General features: G+C 44.4%; 1 protein-coding gene across 1 annotated transcript in view; it reads right to left on the bottom strand.

The window, feature by feature from the left end:
- The window catches only part of pard3ba (par-3 family cell polarity regulator beta a), a 145,307-nt gene that overhangs the window by 14,848 nt on the left and 116,321 nt on the right, over window positions 1–14,138 (bottom strand). The window contains exon 22 of the mRNA XM_028571803.1: window positions 12,435–12,546. Within this exon, the coding sequence (XP_028427604.1) occupies window positions 12,435–12,546 (112 nt within the window). The remainder of the gene's footprint in view (window positions 1–12,434; window positions 12,547–14,138) is intronic.

The following is a 14,138-nucleotide window of genomic DNA, read 5'->3' as shown; positions in this document are numbered from 1 at the left end:
GCAATCACAGGTCTGACAGACACATACACACAGGGAAATCTAAAGAGGTAAACAGTGATACGTTTGATCCAGGCTATCAAAGCGACACCCACATACACAGAATTTAATATCACACTATAAACTAGTCTAAATGACTTCAGGCAGGACCGGTCCATCGCTGTGTTTTGCACGAACGTATGAGTTTAAACTCATTGTGCATGTCAATGCAGCAGCGGAGCATTACCAGATATCATTAGCATGTCTCTGTAATGTAGGGAGTTCTAATGTCTCTGAATGGGAGCCAGGAAGTGAAAGCACATCAGAGGCATTGCTGCTCTATCAAGTGACCTTGTCCCTGTGTGTGTGTGTGTGTGTATGTATGTATGTATATGTTAATATTGTGGTAGTCGGGGAGGCCGTGTGTCTTTGTGCCGCAGGTTTAATGTGATGTCGGGAAGTGAATGCTCTATCTTTGGATGGCGGTGCGTGTGCCTTAGGTAGGGGACATTATGCAAAGAGACGCATAATATGAGGTAAAGGGGACATTAGTCTCAGGAAGAAGCTGGGACTCAGGTGGAAGATCGTGTGTGTGTGTGTGTGTGTGTGTGTGTGTGAACAAGGCATAATACATCTTCTGATTATGAAGCGGGGGCAGAAGGGAAGAGGAAGAGGATGATGAGGAGGGGAGGAAATGTGTGTTTAGATATAATGAGTAAAATTATTTGTCCATTGATTGTATTAACATAATAGCCTGCAGCCACTGGTCTGATTGATTTGCTTATTACCTCTCACACACGCACATGCACACGCACACACACACACAAAACTAATCTCAGTCTCGCAATATAAAATTCATCCAGGTTAGAGTTCTGAGGCCTACAGTGACCAAAAAGTCTTTACAGCTCCGGTGGAGAGCGATGACACACACTTTGTTATTCCTTGCACACCACGCCAAGTTCATGTCCTCATCCTGAACCTGGTGACATCATTTACAGTGCTGTGTGTATCTACAGAATATGTACTGTATGTGGCATGTGTAAGTGGTTATCAGGGGAAAAGTTAATGTCCTGAGCAGACAGTAGCTGACAGAAAGCCAGATTCTCTCTGGACTCCATGCCAGACCACCAGTACACACACACAGACACACGATAGGGAATTTCCTATTTCTCATGAGTGTCATGTGGGAAAATTGGAAAACTGAAAGACTTTGTTACAATCAGCAGATCTTCAGACTGCTTTTAATACTTTGTCATCAGGGAGAGAAAATGATCTTAAACATATCAGGAACAATCTTTCTTATAAAGTGTATAATTGTGCCGAGTCATTCGCCAGCTGACAAACCGCTCAGGCAGAATGCTTGATGCGTGTGTGAATGAGCGGAAAGTCACTTTTTCCTTTCTTCCAAATTAGAAAGCCGTGCCTTGACGGTGCCAGATGACACGCATTGCAACACGCATTGCAACACACACACACACACACACACACACACACACACACACACACACACACACACACACACACACAAACACACACACTAACTTGAGCAGCACAGCTGTCGCATTCATCAGAAAGTATTGCCGGAGCTCAGGAAATGAATTTCTTGGATCACTTTTGGCTTTGCTGTAAATTTGCGATGCTCATATATACAATAAAGCTCAAATGAGAGTCCAAGTGCTTTGACACAATGCCTGAGCAGGGCTTTCATCCCGTGACTGAGATGCTCAGATTTGCCTTTTCTCCAAACTGCTTTCCTTCGCCGCCTCTTTTCAACTGGCATAATTAGCCTCCTGTATCTATTCCTCTTCCATCCATCCATCCTTTTCCTACTCCCTACATCCATCTTGGATGCTAATTAAGCATGTGTCTCAGTGTGGAGCCTCTGACTGGCACCCCATGCCCACCTCCTGTTGGCAACCTCAGCCCATGCCCTGCATCCGACTGGCACGATGAGGCAGAACCCACCCCATATCCATCCGCCCCCACCCTAAAAATCACTGTGATGAGATCCTGCCGACTCCGCCATGGGAGGAGAGGAAACCGATAAGACAGAGAGGGAGAGAATTGAGCTGGCACAGAAAGTAAAACGGTTGTTAAAGATTTGGCACAGGAGTAAATAAATACAGAACTATATTGTAAGATTCTGTAAAAGCACTTCCAGAGTTACTAGAGAGCTTTTAATGTCACCACAATGCAAGTTAGGAGGGACCTGCAGAAGTTGTGTTTGGAGTGAAACAGGTTGGGTTAGATCACTGTCCCATCCTTCAATGCATTCAAAGATCTTACAGTATCTTATAACATAAATAAGTTATGGTTTTTTTGTATGCTGACCAAAGGAGAAGGAAGAGGAAGTTATTAGGCCATTTACAACCCTAAAGAGTTATGGTGGGTGGATGTTGTTATCTCACTTAACATGTAGTTTGAGTCTAAGAACAGCAAAAAAGGAGGATTTTAATAATACATTTACTCCCAGAGTCTTTCTGCCTTAATTTCCTTGTCTGGCCTGACTAAGTGTGTTTTCTCGAAAAGGTCAAAAGCACCTCTTTCATGGTAAGCCATAGGTACACAAGATTATGCTGTATTAGGAAGCTGTGTGTGTGTGTGTATGTGTGTGTGTGTATCTCAGACAGGAGGCTCAGTTGCCCCCCAGTGTACACTAAACACTCCCACACCTGGACCCTGCTCACTCTGAGCTCGTTAGCAGCAGATGGTACACGCACGCACACACACACGCACACACACACGCACACACACACGGGGGGAGGGGGGCAAAGGTTACACACACTCAGACTGGAATGCAGTCTATTTTGGTAATAGGCCAATCTGCTGGTAATTGTCTTCATTGTTAGTGTTTGTATAGGCCTCAACTCTTGACCTTAGAATGGCTTTTTACATTAACATACAGTTGGGTTCGGACTTTGACTGGATGTGTGTGTGTGTGGGTTTGCGGTTTAATCTCCCCATGCGAGGATGCAACAGGTAGAATGGAAAGACTGTTTAGTTTATAAGCTGCATTAGATAAATCAGAGTTCACCACGCTCCATGCAGACTACTTTATCTGTCCAAATAAGTTCGCTCTGGTTTAACCTTTTCAACTGTTTGCATGAACTCGAACTAAACTCAACGAGTTTACACACAGACAAAAATATGTTTTGCAACCCAAGAGAGAATTTGATTTGTTTAAGTGGCTATTAGCCATAAACATTTTGTGACTGGAAGATTTACATCACTTTTCAGGATGACGTGGAATGGGCTGGTCGGTTACATTAAGCACTTGAACTGTTATTGGGTTATTATGAGTGGAAACAAAATATTAGGTTTCATGTTAATTAAACAGCCACCAAACCAAATCAGTGACTTTTTAGACTTCCGGGAAATTGCCTTAGACGGTAGAAAGTGAACCTGCACGTGTGTGCATTCTGTTACCAGATAAAGCTCTAATCAACATGCATCTTAAACCTGTTCCATGTGTGTGTAAGCGTGTGTGTGGCCATGGCAGTGGCCATGGGGTGTTGTTTATTTACTGGAGCCGTGTCCCTGTTCCTCTTCCCCCTCTGTGGGTTTGTTTATCCCCCCACTGATCGCTGAAATAACATCCAAATACCCCTGTGAGTTTGTGTGTGCATGTGCGTGGTTGGCTTCATTCTTCCCCCACCAGGTTGTGATGCCCTGAAAGGTACGTCATAGGTTGTGTGAGTATGAGAGAGACAGTTTGTATGGTTTCTTTTTTACCAAGCTGTGATACAGCAGTAGCACATAATTTGTGTTTGTGTGAGCCTTGGCACAGCCTTGATGCACACACAAGCTGCAAAATCACCAACACATCTTCCCACAGCTCTCCCTCCGGTTCTGTCGAGTCACGTGTCCGTGTTCTGTGACGGCGCCATCGCCATAGCACAGGTTATTCAGGCTTCAGTCGCCCCTCCTTACAGGAACACATTTGTGGACGTGGGGGTTGACACCACCACCAGTGAGGCTTTTGATGACTGAATCCAGCTCATCATGGCCTCCAATGGCCTGCTGCATATGTTGTGAGGTTGATGCGTTTGAACTCCAGACCCTCCAGAGTGGGCTCCGTTGGTTTTAAAGGGTTTGTCAGGATTTGTCTGTGTGACGCACTTGAGACGGAGAATAAGTATCCAGATTTGTCTCAAACAGGCTTTCCTTCTCTGGATGGTGAAGTGGCCCATTTGATGTCCCAGCCTTTCAGTGTAATGGTTTACGTGGTTCCACTGGCTCTAATGCCGTGTTTCCGTGTTTCGGGTTTGTGCAGGATGTCCAATGTTCTCTCTGACTAATCAGTAGTCTGTGGTGTTTAAACTCTACTGTCTGGTATCGGCTCAGCTCACTTGGAATCTTGACCGAGTGGTATTAAAAAAAAAGTACCAGGTACTATGTACTGTCCACAACTTTTGCCAACGGAAAACCAAAAAACAGTGAGTGGATAAGGACAATATGAGCATTTAATGAAGAAATAACTTAAAGCAAATTGTGTTAGTCCTCATGTGTGTGTAAATTGTTTATGAATTTCATTTTGGTTCATATTTAGCCAGTGATTTTTAATAGTCAAAGGTGAGTATTACGTTTTCCACTAGTGCTTGAAAGCAGAGGCGCACAAATGCAAAATAAAACAAATGGAAAATATTAAAATTAGGAAAAAAAATAAATAGGAAATTTCTTTCCAAAACATTCGTGTATGAAGATTAAGATATTAATGTGTGGAAAAACTGATTAGGACTTGAAGGTATCTACATAAGAGTGACATGACAGTGTCATGAACACATTACACTGTCATGACACATGAACCCTAACCCTAACTTGTCATGACAAAAACCAAATGACACTTAATGACAGAAGCGTTATGTCATAAACGTTTATGACGGTTTATAATGTTTATGACACGTTCATGACAGTGGCATGTCACTCTTATGTATATACCTTCAAGTAAAGTGTAACCCAATATTGCTACAACAAAATGCCCTTTGTATAATTAGAGAAAAATGATTTAGACTATGAATTTATTTTCGGTAAGATGTTAAAGTCTGACCTCCGCAAAGAGACGCACGCACTCAAAGCCGACCGTTCTTTAACTCAAACATAGACTGGTGACGAGCTTTGAAGTGGGAGCGGGTGCGAGTGAGGAGCAGAATGGGAGATTTTTATCAACTGGCAGACAGATCACACTCTGCCCGTAGGCCCGAGACAAGCTGTGGGGATAAAGACAGACACCAAATAAGTCTCTGTAGGCCCCAGATGGGGAGGAGGGAGACGAGGTAGGGAAAAAAATAAAAATCCTCACCCGGTTGCTGTGTAGCATTGGAATGAAGTTACTTAAAACAAAAGAGAGGAGAGAGGGCGAGGAGTGTGTTGAGCCTCGGGGATGAGCTGGGGAGACAAGGACAGAGAGGAGGAGTCCGTGGACGGAATCGCTCATTGTGACTTTGCAAAGTGAAAAGCGAGAGAAAGGTGCAAGACGTGTGTGTGAAAACTCTTGATAGCAATGGGTGGAAAAATAATGGCGGACGGATATGTTCGCTCTTGTCTTTGTCTCCTGAGAGTGTGAGCAAGAGTTCAGCTTGGGCCTTGGGTGTTTGAACGAGCAAAAGAGGCAACGCTCCTGTGTGTGCCAATCAAACAACGAGGTGAGAGCCGACGGCAAAGAGCAGATGACATGAAACGATATAGGTGGTCAAAAAGTATGAAATTCCTCGCTGTCTCTACTCCTACCTGCAAACAATCAATACACAAATGGTCACAAAGCATCCTATTGAGATAATGTGCCGTATTCTGGAACATTTAAAGGTCTTAATAATTGCAAAACATGGATTAAACTCACCTTGATGTCAAGTACCTTAACCTACAATTATCTTGCGAGACTTAACATAGGACTAAGTAGCTTGTAAAGAGGAATTACCTCTGCAGCACGACTTTCATTTTATAATTATCACCTCCACGATCTCCTGTTAGCTCTACTTCTTGCCTCCTCCCCTATTATTTTCCTCCGGTTTTCCAGTAGCTGTTCACAGTAGCAGGGTTCAGGGTTATTCTGGGGTGTATGATCCAAACACTAACTTGTGGTGGGGCCTGTGTAATTATACGGGCCAGAATAGCACCGAGCCTGGTCCAGTGAGTCAGGACGGGCAGCCTTTGATCGGCACAGGCTTCAACTACCTCACAGGGCAAAAGGATCATGAGGAAACCAGGAACAAGAGACTGCATTTCTTGTAATTACTGTATTACGAGATTTTCCTCAAAAGGTTTGTGTGTGTGTGAGCTGCCAGCATGGATCTGGCTGGAGCCTCCTACAGAGAAATGAACTCTGAAAACCAGCTTCAGTTTGGCCAAAGCTGAGGTTTGCAGCCCTTTGATGGTGACTGAGTGTGTGTGTGTGTTTCTGTGTGTGTGTGTGTGCGCAGGTATGTTGCCTTTTTATGGTTGATTGTGGATTGCGTGCTGTTATGTGTTTGTGGTATGTTACCTCTTAAAAGTCTGTTATAAAATGTGTGTGTGATGTTCAGTTGGCGGTCACGCTCATTTATATGTAGGGTGTGTGCATGTGCGCGTCTTTTGTGTTAATACGTGAGTGCACGACATGTGTGTGTGCAAAGTCAGTCTAGAGTACGCTACATTTCTAAACTGTTCGTGAAATATAGAAAGTGGGCCTTAATCCAACTTTCTTGGATGCTTCAAATGCAGCTTTTCCCATGGGAATTTTGAGTGTATGTGTGTGTGTGTGTGTGTGTGTGTGTGTGTGTGTGTGTGTAGAGAGGAAAAAAGTGAAAGGGACAGAAAGGTTGTTGAGTGATGGTGTGTGTCAGCCAATCATCCTTCTCACTTTCCTCATTAAAATATGGCAGGTGCATCAGTAAAATCTCCAATCAACACACAGGGCATATGCTAACCTGATTAACACTAACATTAGACCAACATTAGTGCAGCCTCCTTCGGAGAAACACCCCCGGCCCAGCTGCTCTCTCCCTCGCTCTCTTCCATATGCACACACTAGCATCTCGGCCTCCCACACTCCCTTTCTCAAATTCATCTTCTTTTGTAAATCGACATTTTTAACAGTTTATTTGAAAAAGTTTCTAATTGATTGGACAGCACAGAGTGGAGAGAAAGAGGGAGAAAGAAAGAGAGAGGGGGGGGGGGTGCATCAGATGGAAACAAAGAAACAAAGCTTCCTTAAAAGAGCACAGAACATGTATTTACAATATAAATATGTATGCTGCAGAATTTCAGCTGAACTTGATGCTCCCAATGGGAAATGTCCTTCTCTTTTGCCCCCTTAGGTAGAGATGTAATATCATGTTCAAGGGCATCCCATGCTTGCTTCAGTCTCAACGTCCTTTCTACCACCTGAAAACATCTTTCTCTTCCTCCCCCGCTCCATTCCTTCAGTCGTTTATGTCGATGCCTCCATGTGTCTGTCAGTTCCTCTGTCCCATCTCTCTCCTCTTCGTGCCAAGCCAGCTTCCCTTGCTAGATGTGCTATTTCTCATCCAACCCATCTTCCCCCTAAGGCGTCTCTTTAAGTCTTATTTGCTTCGACTCTGCTTTATTGCTTTGTCGTGTTCTCGCTCTCTTTCTCATAAACACATAAGTTCTCTGTTCCCCTCTCACTCTCTGTCCTTCTGACTAGCGGCCTCGCTGCCACTCCCCTTCCCATTCCCCTCATATTCTCTCCCTCGTTTACTTGCTCCCTCACTCCTCTCTCCAGTTTCTCTCCCTTGGGTCCCCCTCTTGTTTTATAAGCAGCTTTCTGCTGGGCTACAGCATTTTGTTGTGGCAGCTTTCCCAACAGTAGGCACACAGCAGGACTAGCCTGCCAGCACATCCATTACACCCCATGCTCTGTGTGAGTGTGTGTCCTCGGTGAGTGAGGCAGAGAGAGCCTGAATTGTTCACAGCAGAAGGTGTGTGGTAAGAGGAGGCACTTGTCAGGAGAAAGCAGTGGTGGCCAGTCACTGGGGCGCAGTGGGAGCCAACGTATCTCACCAGAAAACAAAACAAAATATCAATATCTAACCACAAAGGGCCTGCAGACACATTTTAAGTGTTACACCACCACATTTGGAAATCTGCTGCTGAGGATAACTTTCTGACTTTATTTTTCAACACAGATTTTCCAAAAGTGAGCTTTTAGAACAAGTTCACAGATGAATATGTGTGCATTCATTAGGACTGTGGGCGCAGAAACCCGTCAGGGGCTTTTGCCTGTGGGCATGAAGCATCCCGCACAGATCACCAGTGCCTGTGTGTGCGCGTCTTTGAGAGTGTGTGTGTGTGTAAGCCATCTATCACCGTGACAGGCTGGTGCGTGTTTACTTAATGATGTGGGGGTTTTTATTTATGAAGTGATGGCCGACGTGTGGGAGGGAGAGGAAAAAGTGAAAGAGCGGGAGAGATTGAGACAGCCTGAGGATGTGACATTAAAATATCATCAAGGTGATGGATGTCTACACACACAACATTAGAGAGAAGTACAAAAAAACAGCTGCGCAACGGATGACAAGTCGTATCTGGACTTGTGTGAGCGTCTCTCTGTGTGTGTCTTATAATGACTCAGAGTGTGTAGTTCAGTGTGTGGTTTTCTGTGACTTCTGTGTTCATTAAGGTGTCACATGGGCTGCCACTGTTGTTTACGATTCACAGGGTAATGAGTTGAGATAAGATGCATGAGTGTGTGTGTGTGTGTGTGTGTGTGTGTGTGTGTGTGTGTGTGTGTGTGTGTGTTTCTCCTAAACCGTGTGCCTTTGGTGTGGGTCTTTGTTACACTGGCTAAACAAGACTCTGGTTCACTGTGGAGTCACATGTTATGCACGGTCAGCTGGAATGCACATAAAGTACATCTGCATTATAATAAACATGCCATAGACATGCAATCAGGACTACAGTAAACAAAGACGCATAATGTGAAGCTCCCCGCATGTTTGCTGTGTCAGAGAGTGCAGCATCAGCTATAGACATCATCTTTTATTATAATGACCACTAGGGGGCAAATAGGCCAACAGTGAGTGAGTGAGTGAAAGAAAGAAAGAAAGAAAGACAGAAAGGTGATCTGGGCTTGAACTTGAACAACAAATTCAGGAACAGTAAGTATGTGTTGCAAACTGAGGTGTGAAGTCTAAAATACATGGCCGGGGGGGATGTACTGAAAAGATGTTACCGTACTGGCTGCATTATGGGAAATGTAGGATCCAGCGTTAATGGAGCTTCACCAATACTAGGGACTATACATATAGACGGGATAGCTTGGCCTCTGCCGCATTCATTTTGACCGTTCTTATCTGAATCTGTCTCACTCACAAGACACAAGAGACCCTTAACTTTATGGAAACTAGTTAAAAAATGACTTTATATAGTGTGACATTGAATAACTCAACTATTGCAGTCAGTTATTGAAATATTGAGTGAAGAACTATATCAGTCCCTACAACAATCAAGTGTCTCATGTAAAAAAAAAAAAGAGGTTATTTCTGACTCATCTTATAGAACAAAAGAAGTCTATACATGGCTCATGCACTCTTGTGGGTTAATTGGCCATCAAGACATTACAGAGAACCTATCATTAGCATATAGAGAAAAATAGACAGCAAGAAGGAGACAGTGTGATTGTCATAATTACAAGTGTGACCTATCCACAGACAGGGAACATGGGGGAAAGGGTCAAATTAGAGACAGATAGATAGACAGAGACATAGAGGAAGAGGGGTTAGTGGAGAGAAATGAGGAAGGGACATGAAGTCCTTTTTGAAGACCAGATTTAGCTGCACACGCACACTTCAATTGTGACTCGACACAGACACACACAGACACACAGACACACACACACACACACACACACACAACTCCACCTCCAGATCATGTCCACAAACGACTGCTGAAAGAATAAACACAGATATGAATAGATACTGTAACTACCGCCTTTTGTTCCTTATCCCTTTGTTTACGTCAGCTTAGGTTAGTGTGTCACCCAGGATCCTCTAGCTAAGGAGAGTAAATGGACGCACGCACGCACACACACACACACACACACACACACACACACACACACACACACACACACACACACACACACACACACACACACACACACACACACACACACACACACACACACACACACACACACACACACACACACACACACACCACTCAGAGAGGGAGAAGGGTGCTCATGGCCTTGCGTGGAGAGCTTGGAAAAACCTTTTTAACCATTCAAGGCTACATAAATGGCTGTGCATAAAAGAGCAGCGAGGCGCTCATAGAGGTGGTGGAGGCGGTGGCAGCTAACAGGCTGATACCACAATGCCGAAGCAAGCAAATGAGTGCCGCGCTCAAGTGCTTTGCATTCACGCTATTGTTACACGGAGAGATAAAAATAGGTAAATGTGTGTGGAGTAATATCCTGGGGAATCCAAAGGTGTGGACACGGTCAACTCAAATTTGTCAGCACATGAAGGAGATCAACCATCAACATAATCACTCTTTTATGCCTTATTCTAGTCTCATACAGACATTTTTTATACTCACAGCAAGGATGCTTCTGTTTCGTTATGTCTACTAAGAACTTATTAGAAATAGTTAGATGCATGGCTCTTCTACGATTACTATAAATGTAATCTTGTTTGTGCAACCTAAAAAGTGATTCTGTAAGTCTAGATAATGGAGGCTTACCTTCCACTATGCCGTATGTGTGTGTCTGCGAGGCATAAATGTGTGTCCTGTGCCTGTGTTTGTTCCTGTCAATGTCATCGTTAGAGATGGAGAACTCTGGGCAACACACTAACCCGAGTTAACATCAACAAAAATGAGTACGAAAGCACAGACTGTGGTAAGAAAATCTATTCATGTCTCTGCTTATTCTTTTGGTGGTCATCTCCCTACAGGGTGTGTGTGTGTGTGTGTGTGTGTGTGAGAGTGTGAGAGAGAGTGTGTGTGTGTGTGTGTGTGTGTGTGTGTGTGTGTGTGTGTGTGTGTGTGTGTGTGTGTGTGTGTGTGAAGATTGCAGACACTACTCAGGGCCGAGGAAATTTCTGGAAAAGCTTCAGTTTGTCCTTTTTTTGGGGGGGGATTTACAGTTGCAATACTATATTTTCATATGTTAGATTAAAATATCCTTCAGCAATCATGTTGCGTTCTAATTCAACATTCCATTATCATCTTCTCTCTTTTTTCTGTAGCCAATAATACTTCCCAGGTGTTTTACTGTTTCTATTCTCGTGTGTGTGTGTGTGAGATTGTGAGTGGGGTGTTTCATTATCAGGCTCCTCAGGGGAGGAACCCACCGCTGACTTTCACCCTGGACACTGCTTTTTTTTTTTTTTTTTTTTTTTTTTTGGGTGAAAAAGAAATCAGATCAGAGGTTGCTCCTCACACTAGCTGCGCTTTAATTGCATCAGAGTTCCACGACCAACTGATGGCAGAAAGTCATGCTGCACGGGGATGTGTAATGACTGCCGAAGCCCTTTGGGCATCAACGAAAGCAACCGTGGTGCGTGTCTGCTAGTGCCTAATGAAGACTGGCTTTCAGCAGAGCTTCATTGCTCAATAAACACACAGACCACGATAAGCGAAGAAAACGAGCACAGCAGGATGCAGGTTGTGTAAGGTGATTGGGTACCGGCGATGCTGTCAGTAAATCCATCCTGTATTTTCCCAGTTGCCTCTGCCCCTCTCTTTGCTCAGTTGTGTCATTTAATGAAAAAGAAACCTCGCGCGGAGGAAATGCCTTCGCAAAGACTCAGTGATTCTGTTTCGGATCAAAGTGTGATTTTCTGCATCCTTGGGCTCGCATTCTAAACTGGCTGATAAATGGCCATTGATTTCCATGGTGAGTATGCTGAGTCTGGGAGTGTACAGAGGCAAACAAAATGAATCCTGAGGCAGGATCAATACAGGTTCAGGGACATTTAGCAGCGCAGCTCGGTTAGGAGAGGCAACTACAGTGAAATTTTAGCCCATTGTTGTACTTGCCAAAATAAGAAAGAGAGGGAAGAGGGAACAAGGACAATAATAAAGAGGAAATGTGGAAAGAGAGGAAGTAAGGGACAAGGTTGGGGTATAGCGCTAAAGGAAAAGGTGGATGGAAATGTCACCGGTCTAATAGATCTCTCCATAAACTAAATGAGGAGAGCGGGCGCCGCCTCGGTGGCACACAGCATCTCAAAATGTTAACAAGAGAGCTGAAAATAGCCTGAGAAAGGCACAGGGGAAAACAAGCGGGGCTCACAGGAACACTGGGGTGCTCTGGAGACACATTTAACATTTCAATCTTTTTAAACTACTGCCCAGTATGGGTTTATGTCTTGCCGTACATGTCAATCATTCCACGGCGTTTGGATTGATGTCTGGGGCAAGAAGCAAAAAAAGCACTCAATGCAAACTTATTTCCTGGTATTAAAAAAAACGGTTTGCCATTGCTAGGCTACACACCCACAGGCATGCACACTCACCCGGTGTGGGTCGTGCTCCAGGACCCTGCGTCGTGCGGCGTCCAGCTCATCGTAGCCCGGAGCGGCTCGGGTCTGCTGGTTCTCCCTACGCAGCGCCTGGAGACGCTGATCGCTGTGGAGACAGACAGACAGACAGACAGACAGACAGGCGTTAATAATGCCAGATAGTTGGTGTTCGGACTGAAGCTAATTCCATGATGAACGGTTTCATTTTCACCACAGCTGGGTATTAAAAAGGGAAGAAAAAGCCACGTTCATCCTTTCTTAAATCCACCTGTATTATTTTTTGCTTTGCAGTGACAACCCCTGAAAGCACAGGAAGACTGACGGGCAGACAGATAATATCCACAAAGTACTGCCTCTGAGAACACATCAGCGCCTGAACTGAACTTTCTACAGCTGACAGATAAAAACCAAGGTGGAAAAAATAAAGCAAAAAAAACAGTGGAACAACCTTTGATGGATGTGCTTTTCACTTAAAAGTCACATAGACCAATGCAGCTGCTTTACTCGATGGATTTACAGACAGACCGATGACAAGTCAACATCTAAATGATCCTGCTGAACCTGACCTTGGCAAGAAAGTGAAACAATAAAAATAAAATAAATTGCTGGCAAGTGCCAGTGAAGAGATAAGAACTCAGGACAGAATGGGGACAAAACTTAAAGAGAAACATCATTATGCTCACTGGACCTTTATGTTAGATAAGCTACACACACCTGAGAGTACAGAGCCGAGTACACATAAACAAGGGTGTGCGCGCGCGCGCACACGCACACACGCACACGCACACGCACACACACACACACACACACACACACACACACACACAAAAGGACAGACGTAAATGGCGTGCTCGAGTGAGCACAATCCTTCAGGATGTGCTACCAGAGAATGACAGTGCTGTCGTTTATCTGTGTTTACTGGCTGCATTGGAAACAGGTATCTCACATTGACACTGATATGCTGTTCGCTTGCTATTTCGTCCTCAGGAGATACACACTGTATCAAAAATATTCAAAAAAGAAAAGTAACACAAGGATAAACAAACAAACACTTCACCCTTCCTCTGCATCTGTAAAACTCAAATACCCTGAACAGCAACACACAAGGAAGCCCTTTGTCCGACACATAACACCCACACAGCCTTCAACAAACGGCTGTTGTGCCGTACATTCTAATGGTCTGACCCCCAGGCAGATATTGACCGAAAGGGAGCAAAGGAGAGAGAGAGAGAGAGAGAGAGAGAGAGAGAGAGAGAGAGAGAGAGAGAGAGAGAGAGAGAGAGGTGAGAGACACAGAGCAGATAGAGAGGTTCATTAGTGAAGTACATAGCTTACAGTACATATTTAAGTCTCCCTTGTGACCCTGCCTTTAATTAGAAAATCTGGCTGAGGCTCTGAGTGTATGTTTGGGTGTGAAGACGACCTCAGGAATGTATAAAAGTGTGTATTTCTGTGTAGTTAATCCTTGCGATTTAGTATGTGGAACAGTGTTTGTGCCTGTGTTTGTGTATCCTGAGTTCATGCAGCCTTCTATGCAACCCAGAGGGGACAGAAGGCTGAGTTAACCGACGGCCGACCGTCGGACTGATCAGTCGGCTCCCCGAGCTCAAAGAAGTGCCTCGGAGCACACTGAAGCGACGCCGACTCCAGCGTACGTTCTGCGTGTGCGTGAGACGTAATACGTCTCCGTAACAGCAG

This window comes from Perca flavescens, chromosome 24 (assembly GCF_004354835.1).
Source record: "Perca flavescens isolate YP-PL-M2 chromosome 24, PFLA_1.0, whole genome shotgun sequence".
Taxonomy (NCBI): Eukaryota; Metazoa; Chordata; class Actinopteri; order Perciformes; family Percidae; genus Perca; species Perca flavescens.
Note: the sequence above shows the minus strand (reverse complement) of the source record. Positions and strands in the feature narration are given on the sequence as shown.